Here is a 27344-nt window from a genome sequence, read left to right on the forward strand (position 1 = left end):
CAGGTCCTGCTTGGGCCAGGGCCTCCCAGGACCACTCTCTGGGGACAGAAGAGAACCTGACAATCCTGACGTGGAAGATGCCGCCCTGCCAGCGACCTTTCCATTGAGCCACTCCCCCAGGCGTCTCCCTCAAGTCTCTCCAGGAAGGGCCCTGCAGCCTCACGCCAGCTCAGGCCCAGCACTCCCTGAGGGCAGCACAGGAACTCCAGGCTGAAATTCCACCTGCGTTTCTTTCCTTCCTGACTGTGAGCTCCTTGAGAGCAGGGACTGTGCCAAAGTCACAAAGCACTCGCCCCTCACAAGCCCAACAAAACCTTTCAGTAAATGACAAGCGTTATGGTTATCATTAGTGTCAACTTGACTGGATTGAAGGATACAAAGTATTGATCCTGGCTGTGTCTGTGAGGGTGCTGCCAGAGGAGACTGACATTTGAGTCAGTGGAACTGGGAAAGGCAGAGCCACCCTCAATCTGGGTAGGCACAATCTAATCAGCTGCCAGCACGGCCAGAATAAAAGCAGGCAGAAGAACGTGGAAAACTAGACTGGCTTAGCCTCAACCTGCGTCGTTCTCCCGTGCTGGGTGCCTCCTGCCCTCGAACACTGGACTCCAAGTTCTTCAGCTTTAGGATTTGGACTGGCCTCCTTTTTCCTCAGCTTGCAGACGACCTATTGTGGGACCTCACCTTGTGACCGTGTGAGTCAATACTCCTTAATAAACTCCCCTTTATGTATACATCTATCCTATTAGTCCTGTCCCTCTAGAGAACCCTGACTACTACAGTAGCATTTGCTATGATTATTCTCTTTGGATCGCAGCTCCTATGCAGTGTTCTGCCTGGTACATAGAGACCTTAAATACACGAATGAAGGCGATGGCTTGGATGAGACAGAGGGCCAATGGTGAGGGCGGGGGAGGGCAGCCCTGGCTCCCAGGATGTGAGTTTCACTGGTGGCTGTGCCAGGAAATCTAGGCAAGGGTCAAAGGAACCAAGAGTGAGGGAGGAGCAGGCTTCCTAAGCGGCCCAGGAACAAACACTTGGTTTGCATGAGCTACAGGAAGCCAAACGGTTCAGGGAAACTCCCAGCAGCTCTTTTCCTATCCCCTAACATGGGAATGCCATTTTTACCCAGGCTCAAGGAACCCTTCTTTATAGACAGACAACTTTCACTTTCCTACAGTCCACACCTTTTCTCCCAGAACCACCAGATCTGCATTCCCAACGTGGGAGCTGTGTTTCCCACAGTGCTCTTGCTAAAGTTGTGTGCCGTGGCCGCAGTACCGCTGCCAACCATTGGAGCAGGCACAGTAGAAACAGCCCTGTGGCCAGCGTCAGTGATTTTCTCTGAGCCTTGATTCTTCGTCTACAAGATGAGAGTCATCATAGCTATTTGACAATGGCGTTATGGTATCGTGAGGATTCTTTGCTATGATTATGATGCACTTTACAAACTCCAGTGGGCAGGAAACACTTTCTTTTCTAGAGTGGCTGTCTCATTTTCTACTCCTACCCCAGTGTATGAGAATCCCAGTTATTCTGCTACCTTGGTAACAAGTAAAGCAACTTAGCTTTCATTCTGAGCGCTCACCCTGCCAAGCAAGGAAGAAATTAGAGCCCCTCTTTTTTCAGGACTGTTCCCCTGACACACACTGTCTTACACACACACTCACAGACTGTAGAGAAAGAACAAGAGCCTGGGTCTTGCCTTGGGCCTGTCTGCACTGCTCACCACTGAGACACCCATTTCCAGTCCTTAGGGTCACTTCAGGTCAGCCAGCTCTGCCACAGATGAGCCACCCCAGTGACGGAGGATGTTCTGAGAATCTGGGACCCCTACACGGCTGCTCCTTTCTGAGGTCCTACTCCTGCCTAGGGCTCTGGGGAAAAACACAAATCACTAGCTAACAAGCTTATCCTGCCTCATGTCTATAAAGCACTCAACCTCATCCCAGACCCATAGAAGAGGCTCAGCTAGCTTTCCTTCCACTTCTTCAGAGAAAGGAAGGTTTTCTCCCCTCCCTGTGGGAGGCACTGTGAACCGGAGACCAGGACTGTGCTCTGAGGGCAGTACAGGGACAGCACCTGTGTCCTCAGAAGCCTCTGTCAGCTGCGTGGGCTGCGATCATCCTCAAGGACCGCTGGACCCCAAGCTCGTCTGCACTTTGTTCATTTTGTGGACACTGCAGAGCCACAGGCCATGTCCCGTTGGATGGAAGGGCAGCTCTTAGGAGCTCCTGCCCACCCTGAAAGGTAGGGTGTCTGCGGTGGGGAGCTCATTCCCTTTATTCCTGCTCCCTGCTCTGAACTGTTTATTCGGCTTATAACCCAAATATATTTCCACATCCTCTGTTGTAAGTGTGGGTTGCAGTGCCTGGCAAGGAGGGGCAGTTGACTGAATGAATGGTTGGATAAAAATGATTTACTGCTGATGATTGTGTGGATTTGGACATGACCCGTGAAGTCACCTGTGCCTCGTGGGGCCATTTCTGCCCGAGGGAAAAGTTCTTCTCTAAATCGCTATGCTGGCAGGGAAAGCAGGGGGAGCAGCTGGGGCAGGTCACTGGGGTATTTCTGGGACACTTGGATTCCTTGGCAAGAGCCTCTGTTCTTGGGCGCCCCCTAGGGGCAAGCACTTGGTACTGGGCAGCCAGCCCTGCTTCCTTCAACCTGAAGAGCCCTTTTTGCCGGTTGGGGAGGGAGAGGAAGCGTGAACTCTTGCCTTCTGAGCTACTGCTGCTTGTATCTTTCATTTATTCCACTCCCTTCCCCTGGTTTAAGTGCTGTTTTAATAACTAGTCTTAAATGCAAACAATTCTACTTGATTCCTTTACAACCAAATATTGAGTTAATATTACTTACCTCATTTGACTATTTTTCTTCCCATTAACTTAATATGTATATTATCTCTGATTCTGATCCTCCTGCCTTTCAAATTGCTAAATTCCTTTTGTTTTATATAACTGTTTTGGTCTTTTCTGTTCTGCTTCATGTAATTTTCTTCAGCAAGTATTTCATCCAATAGCTTTGTAGATACATGATTACTTTCCTCTCAATGTTTTATTTATTTCAAGTAGTCATGAAGGGGGAAGGAGGGGATGGGTTGGGTACATGCCACATGTGATGGGTGCCTCTGAAAAAGCTGGCTTCAGGGACAATGCAGGGACTGCCACATGAACACCTGTCCCTGAAGCCTCCTCCACCCCCCAACTCCCACCCCAACATACTTCTGAACTGGGCCCAGAGCCCTGGGTGTGGGAGTGGAGCCATTCAAAAAGGGAATCACTGGTGTCTCTGCTAAGTGGACTTCCTACCCTGAGAGATCCTGGCGCAGGAGTAAGGACTGGACGCTATCATCCTCAAGAGCTAGGGGCCTGTGGGGGCAGTTACGGTTCACAAGGTGCGTGTGCCGCACCCTTTACATACTTTGCCTTGTTTAATTCTAATAAATAAAATGTTAAAACTCTATGAGGTAGGTACTGTATAATATCCCATTTTACAAGTGAGGACACAAGTTCAGAGAGGTTAAGAAACCTGCCCAAGGCCATGTAACTGGTATGGCAAGGACCTGGAGTTTAGAGCAGGGCTGTGTGATGTTACAGCCCAGGCTCATTTCTCAAGGCTGCTATTCCAGGCCCCACCTCAGGGCAGCTGAGTCATCAGGGGGAAAGAATGGAGTCCCTCCGTCTGCACTGTGCAGGCGACCCTCCTGCAGCGGGGCATGGCCTGGGAAAGCAGGGATCGTGTCTACTTACTCATTTTTTTAAGCCACAATTTTACAAATGTCAAGTGGGAAATGCTGTCACAGGGTGCAGCGGTCAACACAGTCCACTCCTCTACTCCCCAGGCAAGGAAGGCAGAGGGTATGTGCGCCTCCGGGGAGAGTCTGGGGTGCAGGGCAAACGTGCTGGCTGTGTAGCCATGCCTCCCCCATTGAGCTGTGACTTCAGAAAAGTTAGCCTCTGAGTTAAACAGTTTCCTCACCTGCAAAATGGGAAGAGCAGCAGTGTTTACTTCTTAGGGTAGTCATGTGGGTTAAATAAACACACACAAGGCCAGGCGTGGTGACTCATGCCTGTAATCTCAGCACTTTGGGAGGCGGAGGCAGGCAGATTGCCTGAGATTAGAAGTTCGAGACCAGCCTGGGCAACACGGTGAAACCCCGTCCCTACTAAAATACAAAAAACTGCCAGGTGTGGTGGTGTGCATCTGTAGTCCCAGCTAGTTGGGAGGCTGGGGCAGGAGAATTGCTTGAACCCGGGAGGCGGAGGCTGCAGTGAGCTGAAATCATGTCACCACACTCCAGCCTGGGTGACAGAGCGAGACTCTGTCTCCAAGAAACACACACACACACACACACACACACACACACACACACACAATGCTTGCTCAAGCCACTACGTGGTTTATGACAGTGGTTCCCTGTATCCCAGCAGACAAACCATTGACTCTAGGGAGCCACAAGCAAGAAGACTGGCAGGGCCACCGAAACACACTGAACCAGAGGAGGCAAGCCCAAGCTCCTCATCAAGCAACGGCACAGATCAGCATCTCTTTAAGCCTGAGCCATCCGCCCTTCCACAAGGAAATGGTGTCATGTGTCCCTGGCCCCTAAGCTGCTCTCTCATTTGGCGTGAGCCAAGCTATGGAAACGCACTGAGGGGCGGTAGGAGGCTGCAGAGGCGGGGCTGGGGGCTTCCCCGGGAGGGGCCGTACCTGGAGCTGGGGTTTGCACTCCAGAGAACGTCTGAGAGTGAGCTCAGGAGGGACCATGGTGGGTGCAGCTATGGCTGAGGGCTGCTCAAGGGAATCTGAAAAACGGGATATTTCATCCTGGAAAAAAGTGTGGGGGGTGAGGTTTGGACAAATACCCTCATATGAGCCAGGTGCCAGGGGAGGAAGCACCATGAATGAAACCAGGAGGAGGTGGGGCCTTTTGAATGCGCCCGTTCCTATCGCTGAGCCCGGAGAGAGAAATGTCCTTCTGGGAGACTTTGCCTTGGTATCAGGAGCCATGGGGCTGGGGAAACTGCAAGGACAAAGGGAGGAAGAGAGGAGCTGGCATCCCAACAGCCAGGGGACAGGGTCTGAGTGGAGGTGCCTGGGAGCCCCGGAGCTGCTGCTCGGACTGCCCGGGAAGGAGGGTCAGCAGAGGAGGGTCCTGTAGTCCACCCGGTGGTCAGCTACCCTGAGGCCGGGCCATGAGTGCCACAGCTGAGGGAGGAGATGCGCTCTGCTCAGGAGATGAAGCGACGGGTCAAGTGGGAGGCACAGTGGGATGTCCGGAGGAGCAGCAGGAGGAAGGCCAGGTAAGGTCACTGCGTCAGTGAGAGGAGTCTCACGGAGGCCAGGCCGGCACTGCACAGTGTCCTTCATGTGGACTTCTGTGGCCCCCATTTCTCTTTTTTTGTTTCTTTCTTTTTTTAGACAGAGTTTCGCTCTGTTGCCCAGGCTGGAGTGTAGTGGTACAATCGCGGCCCACTGCAACCTCCGCCTGCTGGGTTCAAGCCATTCTCCTGCCTCAGCCTCCTGAGTAGCTGGTTTACAGGTGCATGCCACCATGCCCAGCTAATTTTTGTATTTTTAGGAGAGATGAGGTTTCACCATGTTGGCCAGGCTGGTCTCAAACTCCTGTCCTCAGGTGACCCACCTTGGGATTTAGGTGTGACCCACTGTGCCCAGCCGGCTCCCATTTTTCTTATTCTCTGAGCACTGAGAGCTGAAGGAGACAATACTCGGAATCCAAGGGCTGCTGTGTTTATGAAAGCCCATCATTTCCTGAGGCAGGAACGATAAGACCTCCAAAACAAAAATATGTTAGCTGCCCAGACCCCCATGTGGTGAAACAGCAGTCTGACACACACACAGCTCAGCGAACACCTTCTTGTTCAACAATCTTAGAGGATGTGTAGATTTCCGTCCCATCCAAACTGCTGTGTGCAGTGACAAGGCCAGGCAAAGGTGCGCTTGGGCCAGTGGAGCAGACAGAGGCCTGATTTGGTATGCAGCATACCTGCTGGGACAGGTGAGCAGTCTCTGCCGGAAGGAAGAGCCATTTGATACGACAAGTGCACACTGCCCCCCAGGGCTCAGCGTGGACAGGAGCTCCCCGTAATGAGCGGAGGGGCTGTGCCATCTTCAGAGGCTCAGGCAGGGGCTGGCACTGGCAAAGCCTGGCATTCAGTGGCCCAGCCGGGTTCCTGCAATGGATTCAGAGAAGCTGGGATTCAGAGAAGCTAGGATCTAGGGGAGCTAGGATTTAGAGGAGTCAGGATCTAGGGGAGCTAGGATTTAGAGGAGCTGGGATTTAGGGGAGCTAGGATTTAGGGGAGGTGGGATTTAGAGGAGTTAGGATTTAGGGGAGGTGGGATTTAGAGGAGTTAGGATTTAGGGGAGGTGGGATTTAGAGGAGTTAGGATTTAGGGAAGCTGGGATTTAGAGGAGTTAGGATCTAGGGGAACTAGGATTTAGAGGAGTTAGGATTTAAGGGAGCTAGGATTCAGAGGAGCTAGGATTTAGGGGAGCTAGGATTTAGGGGAGCTAGGATTTAGGGGAGCTGGGATTTAGGGGAGCTAGGATTTAGAGGAGCTGGGATTTAGGGTAGTTAGGATTTAGGGGAGCTAGGATTCAGGGGAGCTAGGATTTAGGGGATCTGGGATTTAGGGGAGCTAGGATTTAGAGGAGCTAGGATTTAGGGGAGTTAGGATTTAGGGGAACTAGAATTCACAGGAGCTAGGATTGAGGGGATCTAGGATTTGGGGGAGCTGGGATTTAGAGGAGCTGGGATTTAGGGGAGCTGGGATTTAGGGGAGCTAGAATTTAGAGGAGCTGGGATTTAGGGTAGTTAGGATTTAGGGGAGCTAGGATTCAGGGGAGCTAGGATTTAGGGGAGCTAGGATTTAGAGGAGCTAGGATTTAGAGGAGCTAGGATTTAGAAGAATTAGGATTTAGAGGAGTTAGGATTTAGAAGAATTAGGATTTAGAGGAGTTAGGATTTAGGGGAGCTAGGATTTAGGGGAGCTAGGATTTAGGGGAGCTAGGATTTAGAAGAATTAGGATTTAGAGGAGTTAGGATTTAGGGGAGCTAGGATTTAGAGGAGCTAGGATTCAGAGGAGCTGGGATTTAGAGGAGCTGGGATTTAGGGGAGCTAGGATTTAGGGGAGCTAGGATTTAGAGGAGCTAGGATTTAAGGGAGCTAGGGTATTGGGAAGCTCACCAGGCCAGGAATGAGGTCCAGATGAACATGGCAGAGACCCAGCCCCAATAGCTGGGCTGTGCCCTCCTCTGGGCTCCCTCAGTTCCCTGGGCCTACCACAAGCATCACACCATCTTGTGCTAAAATGGTCCAATGATGCCTCTGTGAGCCTCATGGATGGTGAGTTCCCAGAAGCCAGCACCGTGTCTTAATTACCCGTGTGCCTCTGGTGCCTTGCAGAGTGCTCGGTGCAAGGTAAATGCTCAGGAAGCCTGTGCTGAATGAACAGGGGAATGGGTGTGGCGTCACCTGCATGTTGAACTAGAGCTGCTTGCTGAGACCAGCCTGGCCCGGAGCCTGGGCCTGCCGGCGAGCTGTGGGGCTGAGAGCCAGGCAGGCACCAGGATCCGTGTTTCTCTGGCTGGGTTTCTCTGGATGATCATCATGGTCTTTCGAGGGATGGGGGATCCCTCGAAGAAGGAGATCAAGAAGGGGATCAATGGGGTTTAATCAATAATTAGATAAAAATAAATTCACATGTGTGTTTAGGGGATTTGGCAAATGAGTGCAGCTTACTCTAGTGTTCGATTCAATTCAAGTTGTCTTTCCCTAGAGGGCAATTTTCATACATGCTGCCACCCAGAAGAGTAATGTCACTTACGCCTCTTCCACAGCCCTACACGGGGCTCAGTGATGCAACAAGGAGAAAGGATCAAACCCCCTCGGAAGCTGCTTAATTCTTCGTCTTTAAATGTACCTGGATTCTCCCTACTCACCCCTCAGTCACCGATGAGAACCTCCCAGGCTGGCCATGTCTATGCCAGCATCAGTTCCCTCACTTCTCTCGTCTCCCCTGAGTCTCTTCACCAGCGCTCTCAGGGTCTGCCTTTGGCCCCTCTGGAGACACATTTAACCAGTTTTCTTTAGTACATTGACCTCAGCTCTCTACGTGACTCTTGGCTTTACAAGTTTCCTCACTTTTACCACCCCACAGCCCCAGGTAAGAGATGCTCTAGGCCAGGTGCGGTGGCTCATGCTTATAATCTCAGTACTTTGGGAGGCCAATGTGGGCGAATCACCTGAGGTCAGGAGTTTGTGACCAGTTTGGCCAACATGGTAAAACTCTGTCTGTACTAAAAATACAAAAAAATTAGCCAGGCGTAGTGGTGGGCTCCTGTAATCCTAGCTACTTGGGAGGCTGAAGCAGGAGAATAGCTTGAACCTGGCAGGTGGAAGTTGCAGTGAGTTGAGATCACGCCACTGCACTCCAGCCTGGGTAAAAAGAGTGAAACTCTGTCTCAAATAAAAAAAAAAAAAAAAAGATGCTCTGTCTCCAGCCCAGGCCCAAACCCCTACCAAGAGAAGAAGATTCAAACTTCTTGGGCCAATCTTCACATAGGCTCAGCTCTGAGGTCCTAATGACCTCTGGGGCAGAACGTTCAAGGGAAGGAGGGAAACCAGATGTAAACCAGATGTAAAAGAGTCAATGGCCAGGCTGACCCCACCGGATGCCAATCAGCAGTCAGTATCTCCAGGTTCTGAAAGACTTGGCTCAATCTGAGTCATTGCCATGTTTGGTGGGTGGGGCCCAGCATTTGGCATCTCCGGGCAGGAATCAAGTTCAGATGGCTTCACGGGGCTGGACACAAAGGTTCAGCTGAAGCAGATTATGGATTCTCAGCCAAGAGGACAGCAGCAGGGCACAACCCCCAGGAAGGGGCCGGCAAAGCTGAGGCAACTTGGTTGGGCCTCAGTGCTACTCAGAGGGCTTAGAACAGCAAGGGAAGTGTAGACCAGACCCACATTCCGCGCCGCAGGAGGGGAGAAGCCTGTGGTGGGGAGGGAGGTTTGCAGGGCCTTCCACAAAATGAGACTGGCTTAGACTGAGACTGAGATATACTGGAACTATTGCACGGGAAAGCCCTGGACAAACAGGATCATTATTCCAGTCTCTGTCTCAATGCTCCAGCCCACTGGTCATTCGGGTGACACAGAAGCAAGTCCCTAACCCTAATCCTAACTCTTCCAGTTCACATTTGCTGGGAGATTTCATTCTGTTTGAGTGTCCAATGTAAGTTTCCTGTTTTTTTTTTTTTTAGTTAGACAGGGTCTCATTCTGTTGCCCAGGCTGGAGTGCAGTGGTGTGATCCTAGCTCACTGCAGCCTTGACCTCCTGGGCTCAAGTGATCCTTCCACCTAAGCCTCTGAAGTAGCTGGGACCACAGGCATGCACCACCACATGCAGCTACTGGCTTCCCTTTTGGACCTTGTAAGCTACCTCCCTTTTACCCTAAGAGCGGAAGAACTCTAAATCAAGTTGTTTTATGAGGAGACATGTTAGAGTAGAATAAGGAAGACGCAATGTGTCAGGAAAGCATGGCCGAGATTAGCTACCTGCCCCATCAGCCTGTCTCCTCTTATTCTTGGGAGAAACTGGCCATATTTCCCAGCCTTTTTGCAGTAAGATACGGCCTTGCGATTATGTTCCAGCCAAAGGAATGTGAGTGGGAGAGATGAGGGCTATTCCCAGGACTAACCCAAGGAGCCCTCCCATCTGAGACGTTCCACTCTCCATGGACCCCGTGTGAAGTACAGTCCCCCAACAAGGCAAGTCCCAAGAGGCTACTGTGCCACTCAGTTTGATTGTTTCGGTGATGGATGGGAATTTGAAGCTGTCAGAGATGGAGAGGAGGCTATTAGGGGAGGGAATTGCAACTGCAGAGCACCTTCCAGCAGGGAAGCTGAGAGAGACAGGCGTGAAATCATCGCCATACTCTCTTTGGGTTCCATCCAAAGAGGGTAAAGGGAACCGGCTAAGTAAGGAGGCCTCAGGAGCCCTGTTTGGCAGGAGCAGGGAGAGCCTCTGCTGGCTGGCGGTGTTGGCTTTATCTCACACGGCAGGTGCCCTGTGATGGTTGGTTGTGGGAAGAGTAACAGGTTCCCCTGGGTCTTGGGAGGCCCTGGCAAGCATGTGCCATGCTTATCTTCTGTAAGTTCATGGTGAACTTACAGAAGGTAAGATCCTTCCACAATACATTTGCTCAGAATTTTCACTTGTCATTGGCTGTATTGAAATAGCCGGAGATTTACAATGATCTGTTCAGACTGTTATGTTGTTTTGTTCCTGAAATGGAGGTACCGGGAAGTTCATATGATAAAAACTGGATATAAGTTTTCCAAAGAAACAACATAATAGGATTATGATTCTAGCCAAGGTCTGATACACTATGATAAAAATGATCAGAAATTGCGTAGTAATCAGTGTGCCAATGATAAAAGCTATCTCTACCCTGCACAGAGTAAAGCTTTCCAAGGTGTCTACAAATCAGTCAAGTAGGACAACACAGGAATCAATCATGTGAGATCTCTAAAAATGGTATGTAAGAGGTTCTCTCGGGGCTGCGAGCCAGAGATCCTCTCTGGCTGAGGGCAGCCACCCAGATACTGCAGTCCGTTGGGATGTAAAGAGCCAGGGCATTCTAAGTGTGAGTCGTCTAGGTCACATGTATTGAGCCGTGTCTGTTTGAGTTTGGCTGGACAGCAAAGCCTGTGGGATTCTGGGTCTTTATGAAATGTTCCACCCTAATCAAAGGGCTTTAGAACATTGGTCCCCCAGTGGTCAAATAGGCCCTTCGGCACACGTGACGTTCTCTTCATGTTCTCTGGGCCTTGACGTGGGGAGTGGCTGAGCCAGGACCTCATCATGGGCCAGACCCAGAATCACAGGAGGCCAAACTCAGAGGCCTAAGACCATTTTAAAATTCCCCCCGACCGCACCCTCCCCACACAACACTGTATCCATAAAACTGAAAACAAAGCAGGACCCTGGTAAAGAAAATGAAACCCAAATGATATCAACTTGGAGAACAGAGACAGGTGGCTTCTTCTTTCTGTCTGTTGTGAATATTCCTTTTCCCCCAAACTCTGATGGAACAGCAGTGGGCTCTACGCTGCTTGCCCTGGTACAGATGGGTTTTGCTCTGAAGGGAGATTAGGAAAAGCGTGTCTGGCATTCTTCAAGTAAGAACGTCCTATGGCTTACCTAGAACAAAGTTACACCACAGCAATACCAACACTGCAACACTGCTTCAACCTAGTTTCTCTTGCAGGTGCAAAAGCTTCTTGCAAGAATATGAGAATCGTTATTCAGACTGGGCATGGTGGCTCTGGGAGGCCGAAGTGGGAAGATCCCTTGAGCTCAGGAGTTCGAGACCAGCCTGGGCAACATAGTGAGACCTTGTATCCCCCAAAATTTTTAAAAATTAGCTGGGAGTGGGGTGATGCATGCCTGTGGTCCCAGCTACACAGGATGCTGAGGCAGGAGAATTTCTTGAGCCCAGGAGTTCAAGACGGCAATAAGCCATGATCATACCACTGCATTCCAGGCTGGGAGGAAGAGCAAGATCCTGTCTCTTCATAAGTAAATAATCATTATTCAGGATCGCCGCATGGATTTCCCCAGTCCCTCCAGAACATATTGATAAAACAATGGTGTACAATGTTTGAAAACATAAATAGTAAACGCTGTGAGAAGGCACAAGCCCAGAGCTGTGGGTCTATAGTTAAAATTCTGCCCAAGTGATAATACCGTGTGTACATACATAGACAATTTTTTGCTTTATAAAGTGGTTTTGCATTGAGACACTGATTTCTCTTAGACCTTCTTTCCTAATAGATAGGCCAGTGGGCTCATGTCCTATGCTTGGCTAGAAGGCAGCTCATTTAACAACTGCTCAGCCAAGCAAGGGAAGCTCTGCTGCAGGTCCAGGAGGCCCCCAAGCCAAAACTAGCAGAAGGAGGTGGTGCCCATTTTCACGGGGCTGGTGGATGTTGAGGTGGAGTCAGTTGTTTTCGCTGTAATTCCCTTGGAGAAAGGGCATTCCTACCACGAAGCCATCAGATCTGGGAGGGCTGAATTAAACGGTCCAAGGAAACTGAAAAGTTCCAGCCCCTCATTTATAAGTGGGGAAAGTGAGGCCTGGGAAGCTGGTGACCACCCCCAACTCCCTCTCCTTCCCCTGATGCAGTGGCAGACACATTCTCCTCTGGCTGCGGTGGAGTAAGACCCACAGCTGTCACCAGTGTCGGGGCTGGGAAATCACCACCGAGGAAATGCATCAGAAGCGCTGCAGTGGCTCCAGAGGTGCCAGCAGCCTCCAGGAAGGATAGGCCCAAGCAGGCACGTGAAACGGGAGGGTGAGTGTGATCAGTAGCGGCCTGTGTGGAGATGTCATTCACATGCAATTTGCATTAGTTCCTGTACTCCTGTGCTGTCTGTCCTCAGATGTCCATGCTGGCCTTTTCTGTGCAACTAGCAGCTGAAATGAGAGGGAAGAAGGAAGTGAATGCCCAGTGATAAGAGGAAAGAGAAATCAATTTCACCAATCCAGATCCCCAGTGATTTTTTATCCCATGGGGTGACATGTTCCCCTGACTGTCTACTTTAGCACAAACTATGGCTACCCTCAGAATGGCCTTTTCTTTAGTATTCTTCTTTATTTGCCCCAAAAGCTTCTTATCTTTAGCTTCTGTCCCAGCTCTCTTCCAGGATGATAGAAGAACAAGGAAAATAGACTTTTTAGGTGGGCAGGGCTCGGGGGGTGGTTGTGGGACAGGGGCAGTGTGAGGTCAGAGGCATCAGAAACCGTCCTGCTGAGATTGGCTACCCCACCTCATACAGAGTATCCCAGGTTAAGTCAAACAGTGCATGCACGTTGAACCAGAGCGACTTCAGGGCATCCGCCAACCCAAGGTGGCTTCCGGTCCGAGGTGGGGTCCATTCGCATGAGGAGTGCACAGCAGAGGACATGGCTGTGCGCTCAGAGGAGGAGGTGGCTGTCCCTGGAGGATGTCCCTCTGAGTAAGTAGGTGAGTCGTGCTGCAGAAGGAGCCTCTGCTTCTGACATGTGCCTTGCACTTCAGCCGTAGCAGGCTATGGTCCCCCTCAGTGTGGACTTTCTTCCTGTTGCAAGAGGGAGGCCTGGTGGGACTCTGAAACCTGGCCTGAGCCCCTCATCTCAGTGGCCAAAACCCCCCAGGCCTGAAGCTGTGGTGACACTCTGGACCACCATGTGGGTCCTGGGCATTGTGACCTCAGCTGTTCCGTACACAAAGGGGTGGTCACCCTGCCCTCACCTTGACCTGTATGTTGCCTAGGACAGTGGCCTGGTCCCGGGGGCTATTGTGGGGAGTTGAAGAACACCCTGGCCTCCTCCATCATGTCGGCCAAGAGGGCAGAACTGAAGAAAACACATCTGGTAAAAGAGACATGGCTGGACAGTGTGGGTCCTCTCTGAGCTCCTACTGAATGGAGATGGTGGCAGGGCAGGGGATACAGAGAACACTCCCATGAATCTCTGGTTTTTGTTTTTTTTGTTTTTTTTCTCTGTTCTGAGCATAAAGCAGCCTCTCTGTCTGGACAGGGTGTGAGATTAATCCCTGGCCCTGGGGTGGGAAGGACAGAGGCCTCTGCTGCCTCCCTCTGGGGACGAGGAGCACTGCCGAGGGAGCACTCATGGTACCACGGCCCAGGCCAGGCCTGCCAGGCCCGCATCTAACCAGCAAGGCTAAGGCACACAATAACCTTATTAGATAAGTATGATCATCACCTCGATTTTATAGATGAGGAAATGGGGGCTCAGAGAGGCTAAGCAACTCACCCAAAATGACAGAGCTGGTAGAGAGGTCAGCTGAGATTAGAGTGCAAATCTGCCCGTGGCCGAAGCCCTTGCTCTGGAAACAACACTCTGGGGCTTGCTTCTAGTTGTCCTAAAGTGCTGTCTCCACGCTGGCCCCTCCAGCAGGGACAGGGCTGCCTGCGAAACAGGCAGACACACGCCCATAGGAAGAGGACAGCACCACAAGATGTGAGTTGTCAGGAATCGGATCCGGGTGCTGCGGGGTCTGTGAGCCTGAGCTCAAGCCAGTTGGGCAGGCAGGGTTGCATGGTGGGGTGGGGGTGCCGGGGAGGGGGGCGGGGCTGCAGGGTTCCCGTGCAAGGGCCAGATGTTCTCCTCCCCAGTCCTGATGCCTGCCAGGCTGAATCCCAGTCTCCTCTTTTGGCAGAGCAAGAACTACAAGGCAGTTTGCCTGGAATTGAAGCCAGAGCCGACCAAAGTAAGAAGCTCTTTTGAGGCCATGCCAGCAGCCAGGCCTGAGATCCATGGGGAAATGACCTGGAGTCAGGGGTCATTTGCTGATCCTAGTGGCCAAGACCTGTGCCAGGTGCTGGGGGATGCACTGAGAGTTCTTGCTCTCATAGAACTTCACACTGTAACCAATCAGATGCATAAATGAACCAGGACTCATTCAGCAGTGTCACCTGCTCTTCTGGGAATTAAGACAGGAGGTGTGGCTAGTGGCTGCCGTAAAGTGGGTGGTAGGGAAAGGCCTTCCTTTGAGCTGAGAGCTGAAGGACAAGACGCTGGCCTTGCAAAGGCAGAGTAAGAGCCTTCTAGGCAGAGGAGGCAGCATGCACTGAGGCCCAAGGTAGGAATGAGCCTGGGACAAAAGGAGCCGAGGCCCTGTGGGCCAGCAGGGGAGTGGAACCAGATGAGCTGAAAGAGGGAGGAGGAGAGAGGAACCTTCTGCACAGGTGGGGCCCCCAGCTTTCCCCTTGCCCTAACCATAAGGGAGGAACAGAAACACGGGGGATCTCTTCTGCCTCTGCACTTCCACCCCCTCTGCAATTCCCAACAGTCTGTGTTCCTGTTTCAATCCGCAGACATTTGATTACAAAGCAGTCAAACAAGAAGGGCGGTTTACCAAAGCAGGAGTGACACAGGACCTAAAGGTGAGTGCGTGAACTCGGAGGCATGTCTATACTCCGAACCACTTGAGAGTAAGTTTTCTCCAAGTCCTCAGTGCCTATTTCCTAAATACAAGAATATCCTCTTATGTAGGCACAGTGCAATTACCGAAATCTGGAAGTTAACTCAGAGACAAGACTCATCTATAGCCTTTGTTCTAATTTCACCAGTTGTCCCACACGTGTATTTCCTAACAACAGAAAGGAGACGTTTTCTGGTCCAGGGTCTGATCCAGGATCACACATTGCCTCTAATTACCAGGTGTCTTTTCGATAATCTGGAACAGAACAGTTCTTTGTCTTTGGGGACACTGACATTTATTTATTTTTATTTTATTTTTTGAGACAGGGTCTCCCTCTGTCGCCCAGGCTGGAGTGCAGTGGTGCAATCTCGGCTCACTGCAGCCTCTGCCTCCCAGGTTCAAGCAGTTCTCCTGCTTCAGCCTCCCAACTTTCTGGGACTATAGGCACCTGCCCCCACACCTGGCTGATTTTTGTATTTTTAGTAGACATGGGGTTTCACCATGTTGGTTTCGAACTCCTGACCTCAGCTGATCTGTCGGCCTTGGCCTCCTGAAGTGCTGGGATTACAGGTTTGAGCCACCACACCTGGTCTAGGGACATTGACATTTTTACAGATTACAGATCACTTACATTGTGGGATAACACTCAATTTGGCTTTGTCTGTTGGATTCCTCATGATGAGATTCAGGCTGTGCATTTTTTGGCAGAGACATGATGCCTGTAGGTCCCACTTATAGTCTTTTTAAAACATTAATTAATTAATTAATTTTGAGATGGGGGGGTCTCGCAATGTTGCCCAGGCTGGTCTCAAACTCCTTGTTTCGAGGGATCCCCCAGCCTTGGCCTCCCAAAGTGGTGGGATTACAGGTGTGAGCCAGTGCACCTGGTCTATCCTATTGTCTCAACAACATCCTTTGTTTCCTCCCTGTTGGAAGCTTTTCTCTGACAATGCCCCGGGATCTTTTCTTTCCTCCTGTTGACAGTTTCCCCTCCATCCTAGATCTTTCTTTCCTCCTTCTCTTCTCCATTTTATTTCCTCAGAATGAACTCAGGGAAGTGAGAGAAGAGCTCAAGGAGAAAATGGAGGAGATAAAACAGGTAACGAGATGAGGCCTTCCATATCATGGAGGAAAAGTGTAGCTTCAGGAAAAATGCAATCCTTAACTTTGAATAGTGAAGGAAAGCAGGAATTGCATGGAAAAATGTAACTCAGTCCTAATACCCAGAGAGCTTCAGTGTTAGGTTATTCACTTCTTACTTGTTTGATGCCTAAACCCAATTTTTGAGTGACTGAGGACTCCCTAAAGTGTCCCTTTGATAAGGGTGGGTGACGTCACCTTAGTGATGAAGTTGAGTGAGAGGGGCTGATTTGGAAAGTGAATTTAGGGGTAGTCAGGGACCAACCCCGTCTTCCTTATGCGCCTCCCCCGAGCAAGTTGCAAAGCAGGAACCCTCTCATTTCTATGATACAACCAACACCTGTAGCATCCTTAGGAAAAAAGGGAATAATCAAGCAAGAAAGTGTAATTGAAGCTGTGGTCTGAGCTCCACATGCAGCCTTGCAGTAGCCAGATCTAAGCGGTGCCAAGGCTGGTGGCGGTGCTGACTTGATGGTGCTTGCACCCTAGTCCCTTCACAGACTCCTTGAGAAGAAAGTGACTCTAACAGGCCATTATTAGTCCATGCCAGAGGAGCAGCTGCTGTCCTTTGCTTAAAATGCCCCAAAGACGCCACAACTAACCTCAATAACACGCTCTGTGCTTTGTCAAGCCATGCCTTTCTTCCTTGTTAGATAAAGGATCTAATGGACAAGGATTTTGATAAACTTCACGAATTTGTGGAAATTATGAAGGTAAGCATTACTTGAGTGCCTTCCATGGACCAGTCATACTGGAAACTGTGGAAGAGATACCAGCAGACCCTGCCCTCCAGGAGCTTATTATCTGCTAGTAGTCCCAAATTCCATTGCAAGACAGAATTGCAAGCCAAATACTTAATTGGTTGTTTGCTAGTTAGGGGCTTAGAGGCGTGAGAACTGAATGAGAGTTGGAGTAAGCAGCGAAGTCCTTACAGAGAAAGTAAGTCTCAAGCCTTGAAGACTGCATCGGAAGCTTAATGCAAATCTCATCAAGAGCCCAATAAGATTCTTTTTTAACTCAAAAAATTACTAGGATGAACTAGATTCTAGAGCAGTGATTCACAACATGTGGTGTGTTTCAGAATCGCCTGGAACACTAATAAAACAGAGCCTGGGCTCATGTTCAGATGGTGCTGGGCCCTTGTATTTTAGACAAGTTCCCAGGGGAAAGATTGAGAGGCACTGATGTAGAAGCATGAACTGGCAAAAGCAAATAGGTACCCATTTTTCAAGAGCTGTAAGGGGACACTAGCCTTACCAGATATCAAAATTCACTATAAAAACAAAGTTATTAAATCAGTCCAAGGATAACCAAACACATGAATGAAATGGGATAGATAACGCCTCAACAGCCTCTCTGCCTGGGATGTAATGAGAATCAGTTGTGAGAATTTTAAAACTCTATTTACTGACACCCTTTCCCGGAGGAACTGAATAAACATCTCCAGGGTGGGCCGGAGTTGCTTAAAACTCCGTTTTGATTCAGATGCTTGCCCGTGGATGAGACCCAGGTCCTAAACACTTTAGCAGCAGTTACTAACCTTGGCTACACATTAGAATCACCTGGAAAGGCTTTCACCTACGCCCTCCCCATGTCCAGGCTACACCTCATAACAATTAAGTCAAAGCTCTTAGAATGAGGTCCAGGCGCCAGTGGTTTTTATTTGCCCAGGTGATTCCAGTGTATACTCAAGGTTGAGAACCACAGCTCTATAGAATTTACAATATGATAAAGGTGATTTTTTGATGTTAGTGAGAAGGAAAGGATTAGGTATTAATATTAGAAACATTGTTTGACTATATGAAGGAAAACCTTAAGCCACGTAACACTGTAAAGTTAAATAGTCTATGAAGTGATTTTAAATAATAAAAACCAATAAGAAGAAATTTTAAGTAAATATGTAAATGGAAGTTCTAAATATAAATACAATGGAAGCAATTACAAAGGAAATATTGATATATTTAGCTATGTAAGATTTTTTAAAAGAATTATGACACAAAAATCATTTATATTTACAGAATTAAAAAAACAGTTTGGGGGGAACATATTTCCACAAATGTAAGCACAGAAAAAAGGTTTTTATCCATAACATGTAAAGTTCACACAAATCAATAAGAACTAAGTAGGAAAATAGACAAGAGTGTGAACAGACAATCCACAGAAGAGAATATAACTAAAAAGCAATAAACATATTAACGAAGGCCTGACCTCATAATTAAATACATGCAAATGAACAATTATTGTTACACTCAAATAAGCAAATTTTTAATTTATGACAATTATAGTACAAGACATAAATGCTCTTATGCTGTTAATTAGAGTGCAAATTTGTACAAAACTGGAACATTGTTAGATACTAGACATAAAAAAATCAACCTCTTGATTTATCAATTTCACTTCTCAGAATTTAACCTATGAGAATAATCAGAAATGCCATCATGGGTATACATAAAAAGACGTTCATCACAGGATTATTTGTAATAATAAAAATTTGGAAACAACCTCAATTTTCAACAGTAGGGGAATAGCCAAATAAATTATGAAATATTTATATAATAAAAGTTAGGAACTATTAAAGAAAATGTTTAGAAAGAATATTTATAATGAGAACTAAAAAAACAAGATGCAAGTAATATACATAGGCTGATCTCAGCTAGGTTAAAAAAAAAAAAAAAAGTAAGTAAATATACGGAAAAAAGACTGGAAAAAAATATGCCAAAGGGGTTCATAGCAGTTATTTCTGGATGAGAATATTCATACTTTTATATCCCTCTGTGTTGTCCAAATTTTCTACAAAGGACATGCATTAATTATTTCTCTGTTAAAATCCAAACAAAGTAAGTGTTTTGTTGGTGGGGAGGCTGGGTATGGAAAGGCATAAAGGAGGCGATTTCAGGCAGGGGAACAGCTTGAGCAGGGCAGGAGGCAGGAGGAGCTATTGTATATGGTGGTCAGCACGGGGATCAGTCATGAAGTGGGACCACTGGGGGAAACTGGGGAAAAAAAATGAATGGGCACAAAGGCTGTAGGTAATGATGGCTTTTGAAAGACATGCAGACAAGCTAGGACTTGGTTCTGTGAGCAGCAAGAGGCCTCTGGAGATTCTTAATCAAAGAACATGCTGGGAGCAGCACTTCAAAAAGTTTAGCCCAGCAGGTGTTTGTTCGCAAGGCTGCCTGGGCGGGGCCCGGGGAGCAGGTGGAGATGCCTGGCAGTAGCAACACCAGAGCTGGACCAGGTGTAGGGAAAGAAGGAAAAGATAAATCTGAAAGATGCACTGAAGGAAAAATAACAGTTCCTGGTGACCGATTCAGTACGGAGACTGAAGTCTCGAGAGGCAAGCATCCGTGATGACACCAAATTTTAATCTGGATGATTAGAAGAAAGTGGTGACAATGACAATGCCAGTGGGGAGATAGAGCTAGCTTGGGAAAATGAAATCGGTTTGGAACATGATGATTTTGAAGGGGTACATGTTGGTGAAACATGTAAGAATATGGGACATTTTGACTCTGATGTTTTGGACCTAGGGGACATTGACTTCAAGGATATTTTGACTCTATGAATACAAATATTTTATTCAAATTTGTATTAACATTTAAAAATGCTTTTCAAGAAGGTATTTTATAAAATCATCTCTATGCAGTGTGATTTCTTGATCAATTTTCTATCGTACATCAATTAAACTGTTACCAAATCTTTCATTTTTAATGAAAATTATTTTATTGGAATAAATTCCTTTTATTTCTATTTTATGACAACTCAAACCTGTTTTTGTCTGTAACAAATATTGTCAATTATGGCTTCTACCATCTTAGAATGTCCACTATTTCCATTCGATTTACCCAGGTCGAATTTTATAGATCAAAACTTTGTCAAAATTGTATTATTCTTTCTGTTCTGAGTGAATAATACATGTGATGTATCCCTTTAGCTGCTGTCAGTTTTACTTGTTGTTGACCATCTTTGCCAGGAATTAGGTAAAAGATGAAGCAAACACAAATACGTAGGATCTGGGTGCATGGCAAGGGTCAAAACATTGCAAAGTGTCTTTGGGGTCACAAGATTGGTCTTCTTGGTTCCATCATTTTATAGGCATCAAACCAAGACAAGCATTGGTTTTATCGAAAGTGTGAGATCAGGTAAAACAGTAGCTGGCCTCTGGCTCACCTAAAGACTTCGGAAAGTCCCCTAATGTCTCTGCCTGTGCTTTTGTCTCATTGGGGAATGGGGATGAGGAAGGGGAGAAGCTGTATATGTCATGAACACTCCAAAAGCCACCTCACCCAAGTCTAGCGAGGATTCTTGAGGAAGTAAGACGCAGAATGGTTTGCAGAGAGGCGGGAGGAAGGTATTTCCAAAGCCCTTCAAAACGCAGATGCTAGTTCTGAATTCTCTCTTGAAGGAAATGCAGAAAGATATGGATGAGAAGATGGACATTTTAATAAATACACAGAAGAACTATAAGCTGTAAGTGTAACCTGCACTCATCTCTCCTCATCCCTAAAGGGTCTCCTCCCTTCCCTTTGTTGAATCCCTTTTGGGTTCAGAGGACACCCAGACTCTTGGAGGAATTGTCTTGGCTCCTACTGCCCCTGTGACTTGGAGTCAAGGCCTTCCACGGCCACCTGTGTACTGGTTATCTCCTTGTCATGTTGGAAAATGTCTCCCCAACTCTCCGCCCCTCCCTGGCCCTCCTCCCCCAGCCCCCTTAGAAGAGCACCAAAGGAACAGCAGGAACTCAGGCTGATGGGAAAGACTCACAGAGAACCACAGCTCAGGCCCAAGAAAATGGATGGAGCGGGTGGAGCCAATGGAGCACCCTGTGCTCTTCACAAGAAGACGATGGCACCACAAAAAAAACAGGGCTCACTGGATCCCCTTCATGAGTGCGGGCCCTGCTGTGTAAGTGAAGCCCTGCCCGAGCCCAGCACTGGCGCCAGGCCCCTGGCTCCTGCTCCCTGGTGACTTCCCCGAGCTTGTGCTGTATCATAGTGAAGGGACTTCTGGGTGCGCCCGAGCCTGCGCCCTCCCTGACCTGCCTTGCCTTCTATGCCGGTGGCGCCTCCTTAGCTGTGACCGTGCAGCACTTGCCCCTGGATGCGCCTGCCCGCCGGCTCCACCCTCTTACTCTGTCCTTCCCTTTAGCAAGGGCAGATGAGGTTCCTCGCAGGCTGCCTTCCTTGGACCAGGGGAAACTGATCTTTCTTGTACCGTTTCTGTCCTCTGCAGGAGAAATGTTTGTTGTGTGCTCTAAAGAACAACTACAATCAGGGGTAGGTAGAGCCATACGAGATGTGCCTTGTCTCAGTTGGGTGCCTTGTTTTGCCCAAGGCCATGTGCTCCCAGCCGCATTCACATCACACCCCTCCTGAGGTTACGCAGGGAGTAGGGACTGTTAGCAGACGCTGCCACCCAGCACACTCAGTCGTAGAGGATGTGGCACCAGGAAGGAGGACTTGGGTCGCCCAGCCTAGAGGCTGCTGCCCGGGGCTCCCACGGTGGGGAGGGTGCACCACCAGCGGCGGAACTGACCTTGCCTCAGGTCCTGCCCTTTCTCCCCATCCAGCGGGAAATATTCACACCAAGTCTGGGCACCCTTTTCACCCTTGGCTTCTGGAGCTGCCTTCTGATTTATCTGTACCTCAACCCCAGTGACATCGAATATGTTTCCAACCTAGCGCAGCCGCAGAACCTACCAGCAGGTCCGGTTCATCACCTCCCCGCTCCTTAAGCTGCACAGTCAGGGCTTCTTGTCCTCTTAAATACCACCCCGACCCCAGGCCTCCATTGGAGATTAAAAGCCTTCATTCAAAGCCAAAGGGGATGTCATGGTTTTGAGTTCCAGTCCAAAACTCGAGTATGTGGAGGTCGATTCTTTTTGGTTCTGTATCAGGGTATTTCAGACTCCAACACTTCCCCCTGCTTCCTGATGGATTGGTGGGAAATTCCATCTTAGTCATCTTAGGGTCCTCCCAACCACCAGCTCCCTCCATTCTACCTGGGTCTGCAAAGGTCCCAGGTCAGAGCATGGGGAGGGCCCCTGATGATAGCAGACATCAGTCTGTGTGGTCTCAGGAGAGACCCTGCTGCCTGGCCCGCCCACTCGCTCCCTCCACGTAATCAGCTTCCACCTGTGCATGGGGCCTGGGTGTCTTGGGTGATGCAGGGAACCCCTCGGCCTTGAGTTCTGCCTGCACCACACCCCTCTGAGGTCTTGTCACCAAGCAGGACTCAGGTCCCTGCTGCTCATAGGAACTGGGTGGCTTTCTTGGGTTCTGGAGATCTACCCTTCTCACCCCCTTGAAGGTTTCCTCTCCCTCCCTCCACCCCCAAAGGGAACCTTCCTTCAGAGGCCTCAGGCCTTTACAAAGGTGGAGAGGAGCCAGTGACCACCCAACCTTCTGTGGGCCACGCTGCGCCTGCCCCAAAGTCCCAGACTGAGGGAAGGTGAAGCTTAACTGCCAGCTTGAAATGAGAGTAAAGAAGATACAGAGCAAACAGTGTTTCAGAAACTATCCTGCCCTCGGTGTGATTCTTTGGCTTCAATTTGAAGGAGGAGGAATTATGGGATTTCATATTTTATTTCACACCAGTTCCTCCTTGTTTCATCTCTTCGCTAAGCTGGCTGCTTCTACCATCTAATAAATAACTGGCCAAGTTCTTTTTTTTTTTTTGGAATTTTATTATTATGGTTAATTTTGTGGGTTCATAGTAAGTGTATATATTTATGGGGTACATGAAATATTTTGACAAAGGCATGCAAGGTGAAACAAGCATGCCATGGAGAATGGGGTATCCATCCCTTCAAGCATTTATCCTTTGAGTTACAAACAATCCAATTACTCTGTAAGTTATTTGAAATGTACAGTTATTGACTGTAGTCACCCTGTAGTGCTGTTAAATAGTAGGTCTTATTCTATCTTTTTTTCCCCTTAACCATCCCTACCTTGCCCCCAAGCCCCCCACTACCCTTCTCAGCCTCTGGTAGCCATCCTTCTACTCTTTGTATCCAGGAGTTTCATTGTTTTCATTTTCAGATCCCACAAATAAGTGAGAACATGTGATGTTTGTCTTTCTGTGCCTGGCTTATTTCACTAAACATAATGATCTCCAGTTCCATCCACATTGTTGCAAATGACAGGAGTTCATTCTTTTTATGGCTGAATAGTCCTCCATTCTGTGTGTGTACGATATTTTCCTCATTCATCTGTTGATGGACACTTAGGTTGCTTCCGAATCTTGGCTATTGTGAAAGGTGATGCAACAAACGTGGGAGTGCAGCTATCTCTTCAATATGCTGATTTTCTTTCTTGTAGGTATATACACAGCAGTGGGACTGCTGGATCTATGGTAGCTCAATTTTTAGTTTCTTGAGGAACAACCCCCAAACTGTTCTCCATAGTGGCTGTACATTCCCACCAACAGTGGACAAATATTCCCTTTTCTCCAGGTCAGGTTCTTAATGGCTGCAAATTGATGAGCAATGTATTTGGTGCTTCAGATAAACATTTAAAAAACAAAACTCAAAACACATGTAGGCCTTGTTTACAAGGAGCTTATAGCTTTAAAGGTGAGACAGCAAACATGCAGAATAACAATATGGACAGTGTAGAAATAAGTACAATAATCATAAGCATGTGATGAAAGCAGAAATGGATCAGAAATGGGGAAAAGGAGAAGGGTGGGCAGAGCTCTGTATTAGTTCCCTATTGCTGCTGTCACAGATCACCACAAATTTAATGGCTTAAGACAACAAGAAATGGGCCTAACGTGGATCTTATTAGGCTCAAATCAAGGTGACAGCACAACGGCATTCCTTCTGGAAGCTCTAGGGGAAAATCTGCTCCTGGCCTTTCCTGCCTTCTGGAGGCCACCTGCCTTCCTTGGCTGATGGTCCCTCCCATCTTCAAGGCCAACAATGGCCGTGGGATCTTTCTCGTGCCTCATCACTCTGACACTGACTCTTCTGCCTCTTGCTTCCACGTTTAAGGACCCTTGTGATTACACTGAGCCCACCTGGATAATCTGAACTAATCTTTTTATTTTAAGGTTAACCAATTAGCAACCCTAATTCCCCTTGGCCATGGAACATAACATATTCACAGGTTCAGGGACTTACAACATGGACATCTTTGCAGGATGTTATTCTGCCCATCAAAGGGGACTTCCCAGACCCTGTCCCTTGACTATCAAGCCTCCAAACACTTGGGAACACTACACTATTCAGTTCTGTGCTGTGGTGGTTTTAAACTAGGCCCACAAATTATTTAATACTCCTTTTATACTCTTTCCTTCAAGAGGAACCCAATTCCTCTCCTCTTAACTGTGGGCTAGACAGAGCGACTTGCTTCTAACGAATGGAACGTGGCAGAAGTGATGTGTATTACTTCTGAGATTAAGTCATAGAAGACATGGTGGTTTCCATCTTGCTCTCTTTTGGACACTCATTCTGGGTGAAGCTGGCTGCCATGTTGTAAGGACGCCCAAGCAATCCTGTGAAGAAGGCTACATGGCAAGAAATTGAGGCCTCCTGCCATTAGCCATTTGAGTGAGCCATTTGACTTGGAAGTGAATCCTCCAGCCCCAGTAGAGCCTTCAGATGATGGCAACCCTGGCTGACCTCTTGCCTGCAACTGCCCGAGAAGATCCTGAGCCAGAACCGCTCAGTGAAGCTTCTCCTGGACACCTGGCCTGCAGCAGCCATGAAATAATAAATGCTTGTTGTTTTTAAGTTGCTAAGTCTTGAGGTAATTTGTTACTCTGCAAGAGATAAGAATGTGTCTATCTCCTGTTCATTGTTTTAAAGACTTGAAACATTGAGATTTATATGGTTAAGCGCACAAATGTGCAACTTGGTGAATTTTTATATACAGATACATGACTGGAATTGTTCTAGAACACTTCCAGCCCCTCTTCCCAGCTCACATCTGCCCCATGTCCAGGTTACTATTATTCTAATCTCTACCATTATGTGTTATTTTGCCTGTTCTTAAAGCTGACATAAATGGAATCATACGTTATGTATTATTTTGCTCAAAATTGTACAACTCATGCATATTGTTTGTATATAGCAGTAATTCATTATTTTTTAACTGCCATGAAGTTTCTATCTTGTGTCTACCTCATAATCTATTTTTCTATTCTCCTGTTGGTAGTCCAGATTGTTCTTTAAAATAATCTAAGTAAAAGCCATTTTCCCAGTTGCCCTCTGTCCATGCTTCCCTATATTTAAACACTTACCTTAGTCCACAGCACCCGGTGGGTTACGCTGCTTCCTCTTCACTGAGGAGTGTACGAAAGGCCTGCCTGCCTCCCCATGCCCACTCTGCTTAGCCCTGAACATCTGTCCTCTGCCTGCTTTTCTCTTGAAGCTGCTCCCCTAAAGGAAGCTGGTCACCTCCTGACAGCCAATTCTATTGACTCTTCTGCAGCTCTTGTTCTTCTGATTGAGTTCCTGCTCTTGACCCTGGTGAGTAATCCATCTTCCTTGAATTCCCCAGCTTCCTTGACTCCTGTTCTTCTACCCCTAACTTCTTTTGTATCTCTCTTGGCTACTATTCCTCCATTGTCTTAGTAGTTTGGGTTGCTAAATCAAAATATCATAAATGGAGTGGCTTAAAAACTACAGACATTTATTTCTCACAGTCCTGCAGGCTGTAAAGTTCAAGCTCAAGGCACTGACAGATTTGCTTTCTAATGCAGGCATTTCCTGGCTCACTGTGTCTTCACATGGTAGAAGGGGCAAGAGATCTCTCTTTTATAAGGAGCACTAATTCCATTCATGAGGGCGCTGCCATCATGACCCAATCCCCCACCTCTAATACCATCCAGCCCCTTGGAGGTTAGGGTTCAGCATACAAGTTCTGAGGGACATAAACTTTCAGACAACAGCGTCTGCCTCCATTCTCAATATGGATGACCCCTAGGGTTTTCCCTGAATTACTTGACATTTTTCTAGGGACCTACTTCACTTGCTTCTTAGAGTTGGAAGGTAGAAATCGAGTCTGTCTCGCTCAACACAGCAACCCTAGAATTAACACACTGCTCAGTGAATGAGTATGTAGCGCTTAGTACCAACCCTCAGGATCAGAAGGTCAGAGCCAAACTGACACAGGCCCTCCTGAAAGAGATCAAACTGGCTCTGGAATCTAGAGTCTAGATTAATTTATTAATGGGCAAAAAGACAAATGAGCTGGAACAAAAAAAAGTCCATGTGACTCCAGAACCCAAGCCCTGGTCTTGTTCTTCATGTTCAGGAACACTGACTTCACGTTTCTTTCTTGATTGGGTGTCCATAATCATAACTTGACTGATGATCAAATGCCTCTCCCACCTCCTTTCTCATCAGTATTCACATGGCAGCTTGTTATTCCTCCCAGATAAACTGGTTGAGAAGGCAATGTAAATTTGTTTAAGAGGTACAAATGTCAACTTTGCTCTAAAGTACCATGAACTTGGCTGACTGCAGTGTCTCATGCCTGTAATCCCAGCACTTTGGGAGGCCGAGGCAGGCGGATCACTTGAGGTCAGGAGTTTGAGACCAGCCTGACCAACATGGAGAAACCCCATCTCTACTAAAAATACAAAAATTAGCTGGGCCTGGTGGTGGGCGCCTGTAATCCCAGCTACTCGGGAGGCTGAGGCAGGAGAATCACTTGAACCCGGAAAGCGGAGGTTGCGGTCAGCCGAGATTGCACCACTGCACTGCAGCCTGGGTGACAGAGTGAGACTCTGTCTTTAAAAAAAAAAAAAAAAAAAAAAAAAAGGCATGAACTTGAACAGTGGCCTCAAATCACGGTCCCTGGCAGGCGACCCCAAGCCTTGGACTCAAGCCCTGACCTGTCACCCAAGCTTGGATCTACCTGTTGTTTCAGGGCCTCATCATCCTGTCAACTTCAACACAGCCAAAACCAAACTCCCCCGTGTCCCCAAACCCTTCTCTGCCTGATTTGCTGACGGGAGTCCTTGTCCTTGCTCAGTTCTCTGATAGCTAGAGCACAGGCTGATTTCCGGCCAAAGGCTGGACCTCACCCCCCACAGGGCTTTCACCAGCCTGTCTGTTTGCCTGTCCACTTGGTGCCCTGGACTAGATATCCCTGGAGGAAACCTGGAGTGCTGTGGAGCTCAGAGTCCCCTGCCCTGAGCAGCTGGTCCCAGAGCTCCTTTGGTTATTTGGAG

The 27344-nt window shown here is 48.2% G+C and overlaps 1 protein-coding gene and 1 long non-coding RNA gene across 13 annotated transcripts; one reads left to right on the top strand and one right to left on the bottom strand.

Moving 5' to 3' along the window:
- Positions 1 to 11787: 11787 nt before the first annotated feature.
- On the bottom strand, positions 11788 to 13184 carry LOC105484489 (uncharacterized). The gene is made up of 2 exons (XR_989008.3): positions 12865 to 13184; positions 11788 to 12511 (listed from the first exon to the last, which is right to left on the bottom strand). It is a non-coding gene; the product is annotated as an uncharacterized lncRNA (long non-coding RNA).
- A 107-nt stretch (positions 13185 to 13291) lies between these two features.
- Positions 13292 to 22826, top strand: LOC105484490 (testis expressed 35). Of its 12 annotated transcripts, none has more exons than XM_071076151.1 (10): positions 13296 to 13450; positions 13994 to 14059; positions 14259 to 14309; positions 14917 to 14985; positions 16066 to 16122; positions 16817 to 16876; positions 20569 to 20633; positions 20870 to 21068; positions 21396 to 21439; positions 21845 to 22438. In XM_071076151.1, the coding sequence occupies exons 1-10, from the start codon at positions 13412 to 13414 to the stop codon at positions 22002 to 22004; spliced, it is 810 nt and encodes a 269-aa protein (XP_070932252.1). In that variant the 5' UTR covers positions 13296 to 13411; the 3' UTR covers positions 22005 to 22438. The 12 variants fall into 12 exon arrangements, with proteins under 12 accessions (XP_011744470.1, XP_011744472.1, XP_070932267.1 ...); XM_071076127.1 differs by having other exon boundaries at positions 13298 to 13450; positions 14259 to 14417; positions 21845 to 22219; XM_011746161.2 differs by lacking the exon at positions 21845 to 22438 and adding an exon at positions 22473 to 22826 and having other exon boundaries at positions 13299 to 13450; positions 14259 to 14417.
- Positions 22827 to 27344: the final 4518 nt, after the last annotated feature.

This window comes from Macaca nemestrina, chromosome 1 (assembly GCF_043159975.1).
Source record: "Macaca nemestrina isolate mMacNem1 chromosome 1, mMacNem.hap1, whole genome shotgun sequence".
NCBI classification, from domain to species: domain Eukaryota; kingdom Metazoa; phylum Chordata; class Mammalia; order Primates; family Cercopithecidae; genus Macaca; species Macaca nemestrina.

Bases quoted from the DNA above. Each gene is read 5' to 3' on its own strand.
- LOC105484490 (XM_071076127.1), top strand. From the start codon at position 13,412: ATGTCGGCCAAGAGGGCAGAACTGAAGAAAACACATCTG. The intron at 20,634-20,869 runs GTAAGTGTAACC...CTCCTCCCCCAG, and splicing joins ACACAGAAGAACTATAAGCT to CCCCCTTAGAAGAGCACCAA. The intron at 21,440-21,844 runs GTAGGTAGAGCC...TTTCCAACCTAG, and splicing joins AAGAACAACTACAATCAGGG to CGCAGCCGCAGAACCTACCA.